This window comes from Chiroxiphia lanceolata, chromosome 20 (assembly GCF_009829145.1).
Source record: "Chiroxiphia lanceolata isolate bChiLan1 chromosome 20, bChiLan1.pri, whole genome shotgun sequence".
In the NCBI taxonomy this organism is placed as follows: domain Eukaryota; kingdom Metazoa; phylum Chordata; class Aves; order Passeriformes; family Pipridae; genus Chiroxiphia; species Chiroxiphia lanceolata.
In genome coordinates, this window is record NC_045656.1 from 7,823,928 (window position 1) to 7,843,407 (window position 19,480).

Genomic DNA, 19,480 nt, shown 5'->3' on the forward strand with positions numbered 1-19,480 from the left:
CTCAGCCACTGCAAGGGTGGGAATGAGGTAATGGACTCCACGGAGCAGAACCCTGGTGACGTGCATGACTTCTTTTCCATAGATAATATCCGTGTCTGTGAGGCATCATCTGTGCAAATTCCAGGATAATCTGTCATGTAGTTTCTAACTTGAAGCCCAGAAACACAGAGAACTTTGGATGCAAACTGTTTTCAGCCCTGTCACAGTAGAACGAGAGAATAAAAATAAAAAGCTGCTTGGCTGCCTAACTTCTGTTTTCAGTGGCAAAATGTGTGATAACAGTTCCCCATCTGAGCTGGGGAGAAAGAGGGAGATTCCTTTCTGTTTAAATTATGATTTCGTTAAACAGTATGAGCAAAGTGGATTAAAATAACTGATACTCTCAGTAGCAGCTACTCCCCATGTCCCAGATTCCCTGAGGAAAGTTGGATTAGTGACCTGGGAAGGTATCTGGGGATAAGACCTAGAGATCAGTACACAAGACTGCACTTTTTAAATGCTTTAATCCATACAAAACTTATACTATAGATAGAAATTGGCATCCTGCTCCTGGCATATATCATAGAATCATTTAGTTTGGAAAAGATCTTTAGGATTGAATCCAACCATAAACTATCCTTCCATGGACTACAGTGGGAACATTCCCTGGCTTTGAACTTCAGTGTGTTCCCCAGGAGGCAATCTCATAAAACAAAACAGGGAACACTGTGGGGAGCTGAGAGAAGTGCAGCACAAATTAGTAGTGGCCTGGAGGCTTTTGTTTGTTTTTTAAAGAAATAAATTGTATGAGTTTACAGTAACTGAGGGGAAACATGAAAGCATGTATGTTTCTGTTGTCTGCTCTCTCAGTTCTAAGATCCCTATTTAAACAGTGATTTGATATCAAAAAGAGATGAACACTAAGGGGAGAGAATATTTAGAACATGAAAACAGAATCACTAGAATGAAAATAAAGTGGAAGTTCAGTTTAATGACTACGGGGTAAGAATATGAAAGTGGAATTGTATAAACTGTGGCATGATCGGTCATATTATTTTAATTGTTATGTTTTGATGCACAGATGAATGTTATCTGGCATTTTGGCCATTGATTCTGAATAACTATGCAGGGGAGGTGCTAAAAAGTCTCAGCAGTAAGAAGAATTGCAGTGAGATCAGGCTTTGGGCTCAGTGTCTTTATGTAAAACGTCCTCATGGAAAATTTCCACCTTAAAAAAAACTAACCTTAATGTAATGTATGGTTCCCTATAAGAATTGTGCACTGGCACAGGATCTCTTTTGCCAGGCATACACAGACTGTTCCTTCTGCCTTTCTGCATTCATTGACATCATGGTGTATAATGCAGAGGGATGAGGTGACCAGACGTGAGAACTGCTTTTGTGGCTCTGAAACTCATTTACCACGAGTCCTTTGAACCACAAAGCCTGCAGAGAGGAAGCTATTTCTGTTAAAATAGCTTTTTCTCTGTTGTCTTGCGGGTTTTTTTCATCTGTTTAAAAAGATGGTGCATCACAGCAGCAGTGTGAAGTAGGAGTTGGGTGCTTCTTTTCTAACAGTCTCTGCTCCTACAAGTTGTAACTCCTGGAAGCTGCTGAGAGTCATTCTTGTTGCATTATCACCTTCCATAATCATCATTAGTGACTGTGGTGTTATTTAAGTGCCCTGATTCTGTTTGCTCTCTATGGAGACCATTTGTCAAGGGGCCAAACCTCTCTAGATTAAGTCTATTGCTACCCACAGATGTATTGTGAAAGCACAGAACTTCAAGAGGCACTTAACCTGTGATCATTAGAATTGAGGATTATTGTTTCTGCCACACATACTCTCTCCAGAGAGGGGAGGGAAATTGCTACCATGTTAATGAATATGGTTTGCTTAAAAGAACTGTTTTCCTGTTCTTTGCAACCACTACACACCCATCCTGTGCAAAGAGAACCTGAAACTGGCTCTTTTCACCAATGTAAAATTGTGGTTATTCTTTTTATCCAAGTTATGTTTGGTTTAACAGGTCCCATTTGGGATCCACTTGTTGAAGAACCACCATCTCTTACAACAAAGCTGTCTGTGTGGTTGTCCTAAGTAGAAGAATGCCAAGTAGGAGGAGATGAGGAATGTTCTAGAACTGACAAAGGGAAATGGCAGCTATACCTCTGGAGATGTTTATGTTTCATATATTCTTGACCTGTGCATTCAAGCCATTGCATTACATTACCTCCCTGACTGTGGCAGTGTCAGTACACCAGCTTATGAAGAACTTAAAGACAGTTCTTCATTGAGCAAAGATGCAAAAGGAGAGAAAAACAGAGCTGTTGCAGTATTTGCTGTTTATCAAGTAATTATAGCAAGAGACTGGTCAACTAGTGGTTTGGCAGTGGATAAAATATAAAGCTTTTTATCCTTTTGTGTTCAGTTTAAACTCAGACCAATACTAGCTTTTTGTTTATGAATTTGTGGCTTTCTTTCTCTCACGGGAATTCACATTCCTTTTCTTTTTATGCTGGACAGTATTTCCTCCATAACCTCCTTGTTCTCAAGCTCTATTCCACGTCGTTATCCGCTTGCTTTTCCTGATACTTTTTTGACTGTTTTGCTGGCTGGATGAGATCCAGGGCAGAGTAAGTGTGACTCAAAGATGTTTAGGTGCAGATAGCTGGGGATGGGGAGGTAGTGTATTCCCTTTGGTCAGGTAGTCATGGATCCAGTGCATTCTCCTTAGGGAGGTGGACTCTGCCTGGACAGACAGGCAGGATGACTATTTTTGGACTGCTGATGCATCAAGCAGTTGTTTTCCTGGGGCTGCACTTTGTGAGGACCTGCTTTATAGAACATTGAAAAACTCCTTCATGGCCAGTTGTACCTTAACATGTCCCTCTCTAAAGGTTTCTTCCTTATTCTGGAAACTAAGGGTTATATTTAGAAACAAGAAGTCAGTTTTACTTATTCGTACGTCATCAGTGTGAGTAGTTGACATTAACTGTCTACTTAAGCATTAATCTTTTTTTTAAGTGTCAGCTGAGCACTTTGACTCACTCTGCACTTGAGTTATGCATCAGCTTGGACCACAGAGAGTGAACAGAGCTATGTAAATAATATATATATATATTTATATAAATTTATATATCTATATATGTATACAAATAAATGCTACCACAGTCCTCAGGGTTGGTGCTCAGGCAGGCAATTCTAGTAAAGCTGATTCTTTACCAGAATTAGAGCTGAATGGCACAAACCCCAGGATCGACCCTCTGAACCTGGGCAGAATATAATTCCTGGGACTTGGCTTGGTCAAACACTTCCTTTGACACCAATATAATGGAGCTTAGTTTGAGATCCTTGGGAATCTCAGCACAGCTATGCACTGTCCTAAGGAAATACAGAAAAGAACCCACTTGTTTCTTAATCACCAGATGTGCACTTGGGTACAGGAGTGATTCTCTTACCCTTTTTAACGTTGCTTTTTGTGTTTGTGTAGCCTAAAACTGTTTCAGGACGTTTCCAAAATGAATCAATCTCTCTCTCTCTCTCAGGTTTCTATCTAAACTAACCAGATTTCTATCTTATGTCCCCTTTGCTACACCAACCTGTGTGCTGGGATCAGCCAGAGCCTGCTGAGCCAGCAGGAAAAAGCCCTGACTCACCAGGAACTCGAGGAGGTTCAGCTGGGGCACAAAGACACGTCCCCTGAAGTGCCGGTGCCAGCGTAGCCCTTGCGCTCGGAGAGGCCGCTCGTGTTTCCTGAGAGCTCTGTGTCTCCTCAGCACTTGTTGCATTTTGACATTCAGAAGTGGGATATATGAGCAATGGGTTTTTCCCAGGAAGTCATATTAGCATATTCTGTGAGTTTCTGAGAAATGGGTGAAATTTCTGACCGTCTCTGTGTTTCTCTGATCTTTGACGAAGAGGAGGATGTTGACCTCTCTTATCTATACAAAAGTTGAAAGGAGTTTTGGTAATAACTGTTGAGATAGGAGAGTTTATCCAGTGTTTTAATAAAAATTGACAGTACATTGGTCAGGAATTTTGCTCCCAAGTCTACTGTGGACCATCTTTGTGACCTTGGTAGTTTTACATTATAACATTGCATTGATTTCCCCAGCAGTTAAAATACAGATCACAGAATCATATAATTGGATTGTGATAAGTTTATTAATATTTAGAAAGATGCTCTGATAAAAAGGTCAATCTGGAGAATGTTTTAATTCATGAAAATACAGGCTGAAAATTTCAAGGGATTCCCAATTTTTTTTTCCAGAATAAATGTTTTCCTTTCCTAAGTAAAAATACTTACAGCTGAATGTGTACGTGCAATTTCTCTGTATGTCCAAGCTGGACCCAGGGCTTGGGTCTGGAAAATACATGCAGCAGCCAAATCATGGCATTTTGGGAATAATCAGGATGATTACCAGTGTGTAGGCCCTGTTCTCTGTGATGCCAGTGCCTAAACTTGCTTCTCCACTGTAGCCAAATAACTTGAGCCAACCTTTTTTCACATAAAGGGCTTTATCCTGTAAACAAATACAAGTCTCTTGATTGGAGGGATAAAATAGACGCCCATGCAGCTCTCTCATGCATAACTTTCTATCCTGCTGGGTAATTTTAAAAATAGCATTTGCATTCTATCCATCCCAAAGTCCAAGACACTTTCCTTGTGTTGCCTGGATGCACTGACAATCACTGAAAACCCTGAATTGATTGGGCACCACCTGGAACAGCTCCAGCCTGGGAGTTTAACTGGGAGACAGCTGAGCCCTGCAGCCTGATCCATTCATAACCTTTGGTTTTGGGACCTCTCCCCACCTTGTCTCCATCCTTTACCGTGAGCCTGCTGCAGCCTGCAGCCTGCCCCTCTGCCCAGGAATTCCAGGACATGCCTAATCTCTGAACTCTCAATACAGATAATTAGAAAGAGCTGTGGGAGCAGCCAGTGTGGTCATTAGCAATTCTGCACCAGGGCTCCAGGCAGGAAGTAGCTGTGCTGCTGTCTTGGACGCAGAGTGGATCTAATTCCTCCCCCTCTCTCCCTCCCCCCGTCCCCAGAGTATCTGTGTGGTCCTTGGAGCTGTGCTGCTGCATCTTCACTCCTGCAGCCTTGGGGATGAGGGGACACAGCCCAGCCTGTTTCCCTGTGGCACTCACCAGTGGTGTCATTTATAGGAGTGGCTGAGAAAGCTGATGGAAGTGTTAGTTGTGTGGCAAGCAGGGAGTTGGTTTTCAGCAAGTGAGCATTGAACAAGGGTGATTTAGACTGAAGAGAAGTGCAGAGCAGAAGTAAGGACTCACCAGTATCTAATGGGATTACTACAATAGGGAGAATTTGTTAGTCCCTGGTCTTGCTGGGTAATCCACTTCTGCCTCTCCAGACACAGCTAACACTTACTTTGCCCTCTCATGCAATATGACAGTGGTTTAAATTACACAAGTACTGTAATTTATCAAGTCACACTTGATAAATATCTTTTGTCACCATTACCTCATCTCTGAAATGACCCAGAGGCATTGACAAAATTGCTTCTGTTTAGACCAGCTCTTGCTTGGCCCTGTGTGTTTGTGTAACAGCCAGCTCCTGCTGAACTCAGCTTTAGACATTTTCTCCCTCTCTTGTGCAAAGCAATATAAACTAAGATCCCAAATAAGGAATATATAACTTCATCAGCCTTTAGTGAGATCTTTGAAGTAGGTGACTTTTAGTAATGAGGATGTTGTTATGGGGTTATTTGCACTCAAAACAACTCTTATTATTTGCTAGGAAACGTTCAGATATGTTCACTGTGTGTTATGTGCACTGTGCCAGCAGCTACTCTCAACCCTTGTTCACCAGAATGTGTCTTTTTTATAAGAAGTCAGTTTTTACATATTGAAATGTAAATAGAACCTGAAAAACATGACCAAAAATATAGTGACATGTTTGCCAGTCCACACACAGTCCTGGGAACAATAGACCTGAAGGGCAAAAACAGGGGCTGTTTGGTTCATTTAAGGGAGGTTACTCATGTAAGGTTGCAGGGATGGCTTCAGTGTCAGAAGTAACTCACCTTGCAGGCAGAGGAAATGTGAGGGTACATAATTACTTTATCACTAGTACCTTAAATGTCTCCCATTTCCTACTACTTTCATTTTTTATTATTGTGACAACTTCATTTCGGCACCACTCCTCTTTTGTAATCAAAATACCAGAACTAAGCTGCCTTGTAGAGGTCCTGGACCTCCTCGGTACCTCATGAAGCTGAACTGGAAGACTGCACAGATCATTTGAGAATGGCTTTACAATTTACTCTGAATGATGTCTCTGGGACAACTCCTGTTCAGATGAGCTTGTTTTGAGCACAGAACTTTGGGGAGCATCATTCCACCAATTGTTACCTCTGCCTCAACTAGGAAAAGTAATAAAGAAAATTGGACCTGCCTGACTTCTTGGTATCTTCTCTAGCTTTTGAGACTAAAACAGTTGGGAGCTGAAAAATCTTTGTGTAAGATGCATGATAATAACCTTGTTAAATTTCCTCTTTGTAAGTGTCCCCACTCTAGGTGACTACTGTAGCAAATTCATGTTTGATGCTTTTGCAAAAAATATAGCCATAAACCCTGTAATGTCTTGTCTTTGCTAAAAGGCTCATTTATTCACACTTACTGAAGCAAATGTTAAATGGTAAACCTGAGGCAACACCTGTGGCAGCAGTGGAGCAAACAGAACCTAGGAATGATGGGAAGTAGGGATTCTTTATAAAAAGTAAATGAGAGAACTTTTAAAGAGCTAGCACGAGTTTCCTGTCAGCTCACAGTGCTGTTATTACATGATTTAACAGCATCTTCACAGAGCATTTTGTTATCTGAGCTCTGTTGTTCCATACATGTGTCACCAGCAATAAGATGCTTGGCTGACTGACATGCTGGGAGAAACACTGGAAATACGGATTATGGGACTGAAACTTGGTGTTTCTAAGAAAGGTTAAAACAATTCTTATGGAGACTGCAGTTGCCTGCACCATTTGAACCAGGGATATTAATACAGCCTGGAGGATAGAAGGTCATTTGGCTTCCTTCCCAGTCTTGGCTACCCACTTAATCTCTATACAGTACACAGTATTGCTGTTCCTGAAGTTATTCTGGATTTTATTTTTTTTTTACCAAAAGGCATTACTTTATTATGTATTCATCTTAGCAGAAAAAGATTTGTAAGAGAATTCAGAAAGGTTCCTGGTAGTAGATTGACTAAATGTGATATGTAAATCACTTCAGACTTGCAGCTACCCACTGAAAATAGCTGTGTGCAATTGTCCAACTCATCTGGGTGCACCCTGTAATTACAGAAGAATCCAGGCAGCCTTTAATTTCAGGTATTTATGCCTTTCATCCGTGTTAACTGGACCTGACCACATTTCTCATTCACCCCTATTTCCAGCAGATTGCCCAAATGTTTCATATCTTTGCTGGAGCATTTCAGATGAACTGGAGTGTTTTATTTGCTCAGAAGATTGGTCATGCTAAAAGGAGCCATTCTTCACTCATGTTACTACTTAGGAAGTGTTTAGAACTTGCCTGGTCAGAGCCCGAAGTTTGTACACTTCCTTTGATAGAACTTCTTTGTCTGAGTCCTGCTGACATGGCCCCAACCAATTGGGGTGTAATAAATCAAATTAGATTGGCAGTTTCATGCAGCTGTTGTTAAAGATGGGCAGGTTTAGGTCATCTTTGGAGGTTGCCTTTCCAAGTGCCTTGATCCATTTTACATTAGAAAGGTCAGGGTTCAGATGTGCAGAGATGTGGCTCACGAAAAGGAGGTTCCTGCTCAGACATGTGTGTTTAAATATAACCAGGTGAAAACACTGAGCTGTTCAGGACTTGGCCTGTGAGGAGATGTGGGTCTGGGTAGGGATGAGCTGGAAGGACAGCAGAAAACTGAGCCTCCTAAGGGGGAGCTGCTATTAAAAACAAGGCTTTGACTTGTCCAATATATTTATTTTAACCTGTTCTGCTTTCAGTATTTAAGTTTATATTCTGTATGGGCTGAACCTCTGAACCTCTGTATGGGCTGAACATGCCACTCTGGCATGTTCCTGGTGTTCCATTCCATACCCATGACATGGTAGAGGCAGGAGGGTGGGGAAAATGATGCTCAGGTTGTATTTATTGCAGGCTTCCTTCTACAGAGTTCCAGGCTATCTTCAAGCTGATTCATGTCTATAATTGATAATTCTGGGTCCTAGAGAGAAGATTCTGACTCAAGAGAGCCACTGCTGTGGGCACAGTAACATCTGCACAGTGGGAATATCTTGTATCAGTATTTTAACATGTTCGGCCTGTAAGGAAGAGCGTGTGATGTCATTGTTGCTTTTTGCTTGGAGTCAAAAATGTAGTGAAACCTAATGGGGTGGTGTTTTTTCAGATAAACAAAAAGTTGTTTTTAGTGAGAACAGATCAGACAGGTTTCCCTGTGTGTCTTTCCTGTGGCTCTCAGAGGTCTCTGTTATCTGCAAGCAAAGGTCATGTTCCCAGGGCAGGGGGCTGAGTTTAATCACTTGCAGGTGTTTAGTGTCTTTTAGACTTGACCTGCCACTATATCATAGATAATACATTTGCTCTCTAAATAACATTGCTTGGATTTTTTTTTTTAATTTTGCCTAATGTGAGGTACTTTAATGTTCATAGAAACAAACCATACTGGGTACTTTGGTACTTTGGTAGCTGTGCTTCCAGATCCCAGTCTCTTATTATTCTCAGTGTATGTGTAGTAGCTCACTGGTGAGCTTTCATTTGAAAAGAATGAACTATTTTCACTGACAGTGGCACTGCAGGTGTCTTTAGCAGTGTGGATCCTCTGATGTTGTGCTCAAGACCTTGGGTACCAGTGACCACGAGATGTACTGGGACGATGCGATGCCAAATTTTTCATGCTAAAGCTCAGTTTGGTCTGCAGTCCCTACTCCACTTTCATATTTCTCCTTATACTCATTCTGCATCTTCTTCCTAAATGATGCCATCCTTTCCAGATTAACTTCCAGGGGTCTCATGAGAAGCCACATGCAGTTTTTCAGACCTTAGGGTGGGGGTTCTGCTGTAAACACACTGGGAGACAGAAATCACCAAGCCCTCCATGCTGATTTTGGGACTGTACATTATCAGCATCAACACAAATAGCTCCCAGATATTCATGGGCTGTGTGCTGAGGAGCAGAGAGGTGGGGCAGAAAGACAGACGGGTTATGCTGCCAAAACAATCAAGAGAAGTGAATAGTTTCCGAGGTGTTCATTCCCTAAATTGTTTTCCTTTTTTTTATTTTTTTTTTTTCAAATGGCTTCAGGGGAGCCAGAGATCTTCCGAGAAATCAAGAGTTGTCTCTGTTTTGACTTAATTCCTCTTGGTGTGGTGTAGTGGAGGAGGTATTACAAATAAAGCTGCAGTGTAGCAAAACACAGATCACTTTCCATTTACCATGACCTTATATCCCAAATTCAAAACTAGTTAACACAGAAGCCAAGATGAAATGCCACAGAGGGGTTATGCCATATATGAAGTGGAAATGCCTTTGTTTAGAGGAAAATAACCAAAATTCATTGATGCTTGTTTGTTGGAGGTAAAAATGGAGCTAAGTGGTTTTGAGTATGTCTGAGTGTTTGCTTGTGCACTATTAACTGAACAGTTGAGCTGAATCTTTGAGCATTCGTTTTGGTTTTGCATAGAGGACAAAAATTCAGATTTGAGTTGGTTTTCTCTATTGGTCAAGGCATACCACTTTGCAGTAGATTTCATCTGTGGTTTAAATATGGTCAGCAGAACCCCATCCTTGAACTTTTGCTTGTTTGTAAGACTTGGATCCAAGAGTTACTGAAGCTGACTGGCTGGACAATGCTGTTGGGGGATGTGAAGATTTTTGAACTTATTTCTGATTGTTGTAGACATTAGTGCTTCTTATCTGTAGATATTGGTAGATGGGAGGAGGAGAACATTTTTAATTATAGCTAGAACTACAAGGAGGAGTAAAATTTTCAAACTGATGCTGGGATAGTGAAAGGAGGAAGAAGGAGCAGTTTGGGATCTCATGTCTCATTATAGCATCATGAAAACAAGGATAGATATAATGTTCCCACACAAACAAGACTTGCCTTTTTGTCTAGTCCTGTTGCTCAGCTAAGGCTTTGTTTGTTCCTGTTTCCATGGCCTTTGGCAGAGGGGAGGAACGACCTCCATTTTCCATTTCTATCATACAATATAAAATGAGAATATTGGCATTTGATGATAGGCTATTTGCTGATAAAACATACTGGCCTCAGTAAAAACACTTCTATAACTTGGCAGTGAGTCCTTTCCCACTAACTGCAGATTGATAAATAGAAAGGAACTTGTTTGTCTGCAACTTAAAGAAAGGAGAGTAATCCAACTTCTGCCAATTCCACACACACAAACTTTGGGTTTCCACGGTGTGACTTTATGGAACAGGCAAAGCCCAGGCAGCTTTCAGAGCAAAATCATTTTTTTCTTATGATGGTGTTCAGCCAGTGCCTCATTTTTCTTTTATCTCCACTGACAGATGTTAGTAGGGCCCAGCACAATGTGGTGGCTGGTGCAGTGTGGTGGTGTTGGCTGCTTTCTGAACCCATTAGGTTTGTAGATTTATTACAGCCAGATATTCCAACCTGAAATACTCTGTACTGCTTCAGTTTGAGTCATGTTTGATTATGGACATTTATTAGTAATTTGAAATCTTGTCTGACTGGACAAAGTCCAGGTTGGACAACTAATCATCATAAGCAAAAAGCACATGCTAAAATAATTCCTGTCTGGATTTTCTTGTGTCTGCATTAGCTATTGTATGAGAGATGCAGTAAAAACCTTGCCTTTTGGGGAATCTTGAGAGAAACCACAAACTAGCTAAAGAAAAGTGAAGTGGCAGGTTGCCTGATGTGAGGTTCAGCACACAGGATGATGTGGCTGGTGAGAACGATTGGGGGGTGGCTCCACACCTGCCGTGGTGTGAGAGATGGGGCGGTTCCATCGTGTCCTGGAGCATCCCCACTCCAGCAGTTGTATCACTTACTTCACTGTTTTGTTTTTAGCTGGTATTTGGAACCACAGCTGCTGCTACAGCAGCAAAACTTAGCCCTGAGAATTCCTTAGTGTGCTGGTATGGCCAGTCAGTGCCCACAGGAGCACTGGAAAGGTCACCTTGTTCACAGGAGCAGAACTGGGCCACCAGCCTGATTTAAATACAGCTGTGCCTCTTGAGAGAGTCCCTGTGAAGAACCCTGAGTGCACTCTGTACCCCCAGAAGTCTCTGTTTCTTAAAGGGGTTCTCTACAGATGGGCTGACTTTAAAATACCATTTTCTATTTCACTGTAATCCAGGTTCTGGAGTTCAGCTGTCACGAGCAGGGAAACTGGGCTTCCTCTGTGCACCCTTGTAGTGAGTTATTTGCCCAGCAAAGAACAGTCCCACTGTCCAGCAACAAGGGGAAGGAAGATGTTTTTTTACCATTTAAACTCGCAACTATATTAAGACTATTCCAGATGTTTCTTTTTCACCTCCTTCCTTTTGGAGCTGGCGGCGGTGGGAGTGTCACTACAGATTTTCCTAGCTCAGCTCTGGGGTTTAGCTCAGCTTTGGGGTTTTTGTTCCATGACTGCATAAAATCTTTGGTTTGGAGATTTTTTTGTGTGTGTTATGTAGCACTGTTCAGGAATGGTTCATGTTTTGTCTTACAGAATATTGATATTACCAACTTCAGCAGCAGCTGGAGTGATGGGCTGGCCTTCTGTGCTCTCCTGCACACCTATTTGCCTGCACATATTCCTTACCAGGAGCTCAACAGCCAGGACAAGGTAAGTTGTGTTGTACCTGCTCCTACAGCATTTGCAGAATTCACAGTGAATGGAATGGATGAACATGGGAAGGAAACCAACAGTGAGTTCCCAGAGGGAAATGCAGGGACTACTGGATAAAGAGTCAGTGACAGGTTGGCTGAATCCAGTGAGGGCTGTGGGCAGCATCCCTTTTGGAAGGCTAAAGCATTCTTGGACTCCTGAGGCAGCAGCACACATCACACATGCTGGATTACACTAGTCTGGATCCTCACAAAGGGGGGGAATCTGGATTTACCTCAGACAGTTAGTACCTATTACAACAAAAATTATACTGTATAAAGGAATGCCTTACATTATTTAACACCTCTGCAGAAACCTGTCACTCATAATAAAGACAGAAGCTCAGTGGGTTTTTTTTCCAAGTTATCAGTTCCACAAGAACCTTTCTGTAAGAAACAGAAGGCTGTAGCTTGGGCAAAAGTAGATGAGCTATTCAAAGACAAAGAACTTGTGAGTGTACCTTAGTAATCTGTGTGCAAGTGTGGAATCTAGTGGTTTACAGTTTTCAAATATACCTGCTCATTTAAACTTACTGATTACCCAGAAGGGTTCAGGAATCATACCTTGGTGTTAATCCTCTTGAACTTTTACTTTTACAGAAGAGAAATCTGCTGTTAGCATTTCAAGCTGCTGAAAGTGTGGGCATCAAACCCAGTCTGGTGAGTGGCCTTCTTTTAGCAAGGGAGGATTTGCTTCATACCCTGTTCCAGTGCCTTTGTTGCCATGTGGCCAGTCTGTGACCTTGCTCTGAAAGTGTTCACATAGTGCTGGGGAAGGCTCTGCTATCATTTGAAAGCTCATAGTGCTAGGAAAACTTCCAGAAAGAACTTGAAGAATCACAGAATTAATATAATTTGAAGGAACTTATGAAGGTCATCTAATATTGAAAAGAGGATATTGATTATGTCCTCCTCTGGGATGCCAACTCCAGATTATTCATACTTTCATGGGCAAAGACTTGCCTGTTAGAGCATTTTGTTTCCTTTTGGTTTTGTGTTTGAAGAAACAGAAAGATAATTCGCTTTTTAAACTGTTCAAAAAGCCTTTTCCAAAATCAACAATGTAACAAGGGCAAGATAAGTTTAATATGAAGGGAAAAATATTATGGGGTTCATGAGCTAAATACGGAAGCAAAGACATGCAAAGAAGCAGCAACTTAAATGAAGTTATAAATGAAATTGTAAGTGAGGTTATATAGAGGATTGGTCCTTGCAGGTGGAAGAAATCTTTTCAGCCTGTAGGCTCTGTGTGGCTGTTTAACCAGTTTGTTTACAAGTTTCAGAATTGCACTTGGCCAGTAGATCACTGCAGTGTGTGTGGCTTTTTAGGGAGCTCTGGGGTGGAAGCAGAAGTGTTCAGTGGCCTCAGCTCCTCAGGGAACCCTGGTGGTGCTTGTCTGAGCTCTGCTCTGTGTGTCCTGTGCAGGAGCTCAGTGAGATGATGTACACGGACCGGCCGGACTGGCAGAGCGTGATGCAGTACGTCGCCCAGATTTACAAGTACTTCGAGACCTGAGGTGCAGAGCAAGAGCTGGACAGAAGTGAGGAAGAGAACAAAGAATGCTACAGATGCACTCGATCACTTTAAAAACCCGCTTGCTCCTCTTCCACAACCAACTGAAGCTCTTAGTGGGAAAGAAAGCTCTTCCGTAACTTTGATTACATCTGGGACTGCAACCAAATAAATACCTGTTGTCCACCTTTACAAGCCAAATTCATCTGTAATTTTATTCCCACGTGGAAATCACAGAGCATTTCTGAGCACACGTGGGATATTCCTGGAGATTCCCTTGGGCTAACAATGTTTGCCTCAACAGGAGACCTGCTACAGAATGAAGTTCTAAGTTAATGTGGACTATGCTGGCACTCAAGGGAGGCTGGGAGATTAATATTAATATTAATACAAAAGCTCACAAAATGCTCTTCTTGCCAAAACATGCTTAACTCATCCCAAATACGTGTTGTTTTCTTGCCTCCATGTATTTTCTAGAAGACCAGGACAGGTGCACTAAGTGTGTAGAACCTTAGCCTGAGTTACTCACACACCTCACCCAATAACTGCACTAGTTTGCTCCTCATAGCGTAATCAGCAGGACAATAACAGGACCATTTGTGACCCTCTGTTCCATCACCAGTTAGTGAAAGAACTCTACAAGATCCTGTTAGGTGCTGGGACTTCATTTCAGCTCAAACAGAAGTAATCTCTCTGAGGAAAAGTAGATTTACTACTACAACTTTGTTACTTGGTGACTCCGGGAAGCCAGAGCTCGGTTTCCCAGCTGACTGTGCAGGCACAGTTATCACAGGAACCTTGCAAATGCAATTTAATAGCTTTAGTCTGGAAGGTGCCAGTAATCAGGTGATGACTCTGAGCAATACAGTGACATCTCAGTAGTTCATATTTTATGTGGATTGAGTGCAGTAACTTCTTTTTTTCTGTGTTGCTCCTGTCTAGTCAGCACAGATATGTAATTGCAGCATAGAGTCATGAATCTAGAGACAGCCTGTGCCCTGTCCAATAAAATACAGTCCACAGGGCACTGTTACATGCTTGGAAGTGATGTTACCCTGTAAATGAACACAGTGATATATTAGTACCAGTGGAAGTTGCATCTTCACTCCACAAATTACAAAGAATGTAACTGGAACCCATCTCTGTGTCACGGACACAAGGCGCCAGCGAGCAGCTTTCCACCTCAGTAATGCTGTTAGCAGAACGTCTGAAAGATACTGTTCACTTCCATTATACTGTTTCTCTTATTTCACCTCATGAAGTTAATTTTTTCTGTTTGTCTCCAAGGGTGGCAGGATCAGACAGGCCACTTGATTTGCTCCTGGAGCAGGTCTGGGAGAGCATCCATGTGCAGGATCTGGTAGAAGGCTGCCTGGCTGCTCCAGGTTACGCTGGTAGGAGAAAGCTGGTGTTTAGTTACTGTGTTTAAGGCTCTGACCAGACCTGATGGTTTGTGAACATTAGTGTTAGGGAGCTAGGGATTGTTTCTCTCTTACAAAAAATACTGGTACTCACTGCTCCTAACTCCTGAAAAAAGGCTCATTAAACAGAAACAAGATTTCACAGAAGAAACTTGGTTTTGGGGTTTCTGGGGCTTTGCAGGTGGCTGATCTCAACCTCTGGTTTTGTTTTTTGATTTTATTTTTTAATACTATTTAATTAGTAAACAACCTAGTTCAGACTTGGTTTTCTCACAGCAAAATGCTGGATTCAGGGATAGATGGTAGAGCCCAAGGCCAGTGAGTGTATTGAACAGAAAGGACGTGTGTGCCTGTTCTGCAGAAGGAGAAAAGCATCACTTGCTCTTAGTTTTAGTCTGACATTTATTATGTGGGAAGGTCTGATTCCAATCTTTTGAGAGCCTGTGTGATAGAAGAGGACAGTGGCACGCACTCACAGTGCCCTTACACGCTTGGTGTCATCCTATAGTGTGAGAAAGCAGCTGTGAATGCTGGCCAGAGTTAGATCTTTGCAAGAGAGTGCTTTCCAGATGGAATGAGCTCTCCAGAATTTCTCAGCACACACTCTTCCATCCCTGGAGAACCTGGGATGAGCTGCTCTCCGTGTTCTCAGATACAGGTCTCCTCTTATGGGGTAAGGTGGAAGAGGAGAACTCTGCTAAGCAGAGTTCATTTAGCCAGGCAGTCCCACTTGCAGAGCTCCACTGCCTCGTGGATGCAGCAGCTCTTTTCCCTGGAGGTGTCCCTTGGCAGGGATCCCAACTCTCTCCAACGGGCTGTAGTTCAGAGCCGTAGTGAAGTCAGCACAGAAAATTCCATATTCTCAGTGGGCTTTGGATCGGGCACTTGCAGGGATGAGAAAAACTGTTTTAATTCCCAGCCTCTGGTAAAAATTTCAAAGTCAGAGGGCTCCACTTGATGTAAAAAGGATAATCTTAACCCTGTGGTCACTGGAAGTGTGTCCCATGTGACTCAGTGCACACGGAATGTGTGTTATCCCTGTGTCAGCATCGTTTGCTCCAAGCCCTGATCTATGTCTCCAAGGCTCACTCCGACCTTCCAGACCATTTGGGGGATCTAACAGCTTTTTTTTTCCCCCCAGATGATTTGTGCAAAGCAAAGTTTCTGTCATCTCTTTGCAGTTTGGTCTCCCGTGCCCCCCAGTAGCATAGACCAAACACTAATTCTACCCAGTTAGAGTGGTATATTCTTAAAGTTTTTTACTTATCCAGGAGTTAAGAGCACAGAGCTGTAACAGGGAAAAAGATACTCAGTTTCACCTTTTGCTCAGTCCTCAAACCTGAAAAACATCTCATTTTGAAAGGCTGATACTTCAAGATTGAGAGATGGTTTTCCAGATTATTTTTTGAGATTAGGAATACTGTTTATCTGATCATTTTTCTGTTACAATATTGTGTATTTTTCTTCCCTTTGAACTTTGCAAAATTACATTTCTAGACCTGCATTTTCACAAATTACTGCTGTTTTTTCATGCTACCTTAAAATTTCAATTTGAATTTAAATTTATCCTATATAAGGTGCTGCAGACTGGCCTGATTTTCAGAATCTACAGGCCTTTGTAGGACATGTCGAATTTGAAATGCAAAAGTTCAAGCCACCTTTAAATTTTAGGGAGTTTAGTCAAGGTAAGCTATGGAGAGTCTTTATAGGAGTTTTGAGAATCCTCTGAAGATGTCCTGGAGTGGAACACGTGATGGAATGATGGGGATGGTGTTTAGGAGCACAGATACTGCTGGAGCAGTAAGTTTGCCTAAACTGCCTAAATCCTTTCTGTCTTTGCCTCTTAGGAGTAATGGATCTTTCCCTGGTGCAGGCAGATGGAATCTCTTCCCATGTCACCATATGCTCCCTGAATGCACCCTCACTCGTAGGCACCTGCACGTGCCTGGGTGTGTACTTGGGAAGTCTGCTGGACTGCAGGAAACCAAACAGCTGATTTTGGATGAGCATGTGAGAAGGATGGTTGGAATGGGGATTTCAGTGACATTCCATGGAGGGATATTGCAGCGTGTGACTGTTGTGCTGTAGCTGTTAGAGGGGAAAGGAGATTACAGTGTGAAAAGTGTACAGTCTGGCTCCTGGAATTTCGGGTGAGACATAGAAGGTACAAATTGTTTCATGGCTTGGGAAGGTACAGAGGTGTGGAGGAGCCAGCCCAGAGTCAGCCCTCTGAGAAGGTTTTCTAGGAAGGCTGAAGAGCTGTTTCAGAAGGTACGTGGGGAGACTGAGTAGAGTGAGAGTCCAGCATGTGAGGAGCAGGGAATGTGGGACAGACACACCTGGGCCTTTGTGGATAGCAAAGGACATCAGAGACTCCAAATGGATTGTCAGCTTGAGGAATATTTCTCCTCAGAGTGCAGCCTGGGGTGGATCTCAGAAGATAAGGAAGGGAGACAGCACAGCTGCCTTTGCTGTGTTCCCCTTCCTGTGCCTGTGACAGTCACGGAAATGCAAAGGGGACAAAGATTTCCCAGTTCTTCCTGTGCTGCAGCAAGGCAGCTGTGCTAAGCAGAGGGATTTTTGGCTTGTGCACATCCCCTTTGAGTTTTGGCAGTTTTATTTTTGTGATTTTAAGTTTGTTTTTTACAGGTTTGCTCTATGATTTATCTTGTTTTGTGTGTTCAGTTACGTGCGAGCTTTCTGGCCAGACCGTGTGTGTGCACACAGGCAGAACAGTTGGTTCTTCCTTGTTTGATTCCTGACCTGCAACTCTTCAAAATCTACCTTCTTGCCTCCCTGACTTTCCCCCTTCCTTGGCAATGACCTCATGAGCCTGGGCTTGTTGGTTTGTTCATACCTCCCTCATCCTGCTGCGCTGGGGGGACCGGGTATTCCAGCAGGAAGGATCTGACAGGGCCAGCTCTTGGCAAAGCTGAGCCTTGTGCATCTGATCACAGGCAGGGTCTGTATGGGATGAGATTATGCATTTTCCTGTCAGAAGAGGGCTATTGCCTAAAAAGACTCAGGGCATGGAGCATTAAGGCATTTTTGAACCCAGCAATAACTTGTACTATGCTCAGCCGTTGGTTTGTACCAACTCCAGTGCCATCTACACTCACTCACTGATGCGGTGTAGAAACAGCTTCTCACTGAACTGCAATTAACATTTTTTTCTTAGCTGATGGTCTCTGCATTTTTGACTTGCACGTGTGCCAAGTCCCTCTGGGCAGTGCTGCACACAATGTTTTTATTGACTGTTGGTCCGGGCTTGAGTTTGCCATGTGGGATAATCACCTCTGACAGTTTTAGCTTTCCCTGTTGGGTACAGATGTTACATCGTAACCTAATTTATACAAAGAGCACATTAGAATGTACATACTAGGCATTGCCAGATTTGGACATGCTAATATTTAAATATTAACATTATTAAAATGTATGATGCAAAAATCTGTGTAATATTTCTAATAAATCTTTTTCTGTTTCTGATGTTCATTGTAATGTTTCAGTTATCTACATACAATACAAAATCCAAGATATTTTCCATCCTTGGAAGTGTTAAGGTCAGTTTGAATAGGGCCCTGAGCAACCTGCTCTAGTGGAAGGTGTCCCTGCACAGGGCATGGGGGTTGGAACTGAATGATCTTAAAGGTCCCTTCCAACCCAAACCATTCTGGGATTCTCTTGAGTCTATGAAAACAGATTCTTCCTCAGTCTGCTGGGAAGAAGGACTCCCAGGAGAGTTTTTAAGATGTCTGTGGTTCACTGATTCTCCTGCACTGGTAGCAAAGAAAATTTTGCTCAGAATCTTCTTTTCACAAATACATCATGTTTCATTTTTTAATTTACATGCATTTGGATGGCTCTCAGAAGATTGTTTTGGGGATAAAGGAGTGCAAGAGATCTCTCAGTTTGTGAAATAAGTAGTGCTGGCGAGACAGTAGGAAATCATCCAAGTGCAAAGGAAGGAAAGGGCACAGAAGAGACCCGTGTGTCTTCTGCACTAGGGGCTCTTAAAGGACTAGAGGATTAGGAAAGAGTCGTCAAAAACTGGAAGGAAGGACTTGTGACTTGAGTAATTGTAAAAATGAGTCACCAGTAAGTGAAGAGGCAGATGAGTTACAGGTCACAGAGCTCAAGCCACCTGGTAGCAGCAGCAGGACAGCCCACGGGGTGCAGAGGGTGAGCACAGCATGTGCACAGGGACAGAAAGGGATCCCTGTGCTCCTGCAGACCCCAGGGACTGAAATCCCACGGGATTTCATGCCAGTGATTTCATGGAGTGCGATCCCCTGGAGGCTGTGCCCCAGCCACCATCCAGTCTTTGTACAGAGCTTTCGGAGGTGCTGAGATCAAATTCCAGAATACTTTCACAGAGGCTGCTTTTGTCTCAGGAAGGTGGGGGCAATACCAGAGCAATCAAATCACTGAGTCAGCAAAGCAAACAAGCTGATAAAGGAAGTGGTCATTTGAATCTCTTCAAGCCTCTCAGGTTTGATCTTTGTGTCCAGCTGTGGAGGTGAAACTTTATGGGAAAAAGTCCTCATTTGCATAATCCAAACTACTTTGCCTTTCCCCACCTAAGTATTGTGTTTCAGCCTTGGATTTTTAGTGCTGGGCATTAAATGATGTTCTCAGCCTCTGCTGTCTCAAGAATCCACCCCTAATGCTTTGATTTATTTGTTGTGGAAAGC

At 42.6% G+C, this 19,480-nt stretch overlaps 1 protein-coding gene across 5 annotated transcripts in view; it reads left to right on the forward strand.

The window, feature by feature from the left end:
* The window catches only part of SPECC1 (sperm antigen with calponin homology and coiled-coil domains 1), a 92,271-nt gene extending 73,996 nt beyond the window's left edge, over positions 1-18,275 (forward strand). For all 5 annotated transcript variants that reach the window (XM_032707399.1, XM_032707400.1, XM_032707402.1 and 2 more), the window contains 3 exons: positions 11,698-11,814; positions 12,456-12,515; positions 13,282-18,275. In XM_032707399.1, the coding sequence (XP_032563290.1) occupies positions 11,698-11,814; positions 12,456-12,515; positions 13,282-13,371 (267 nt within the window). In that variant the 3' untranslated portion in view covers positions 13,372-18,275. The remainder of the gene's footprint in view (positions 1-11,697; positions 11,815-12,455; positions 12,516-13,281) is intronic.
* The last annotated feature ends 1,205 nt before the right edge of the window (positions 18,276-19,480 follow it).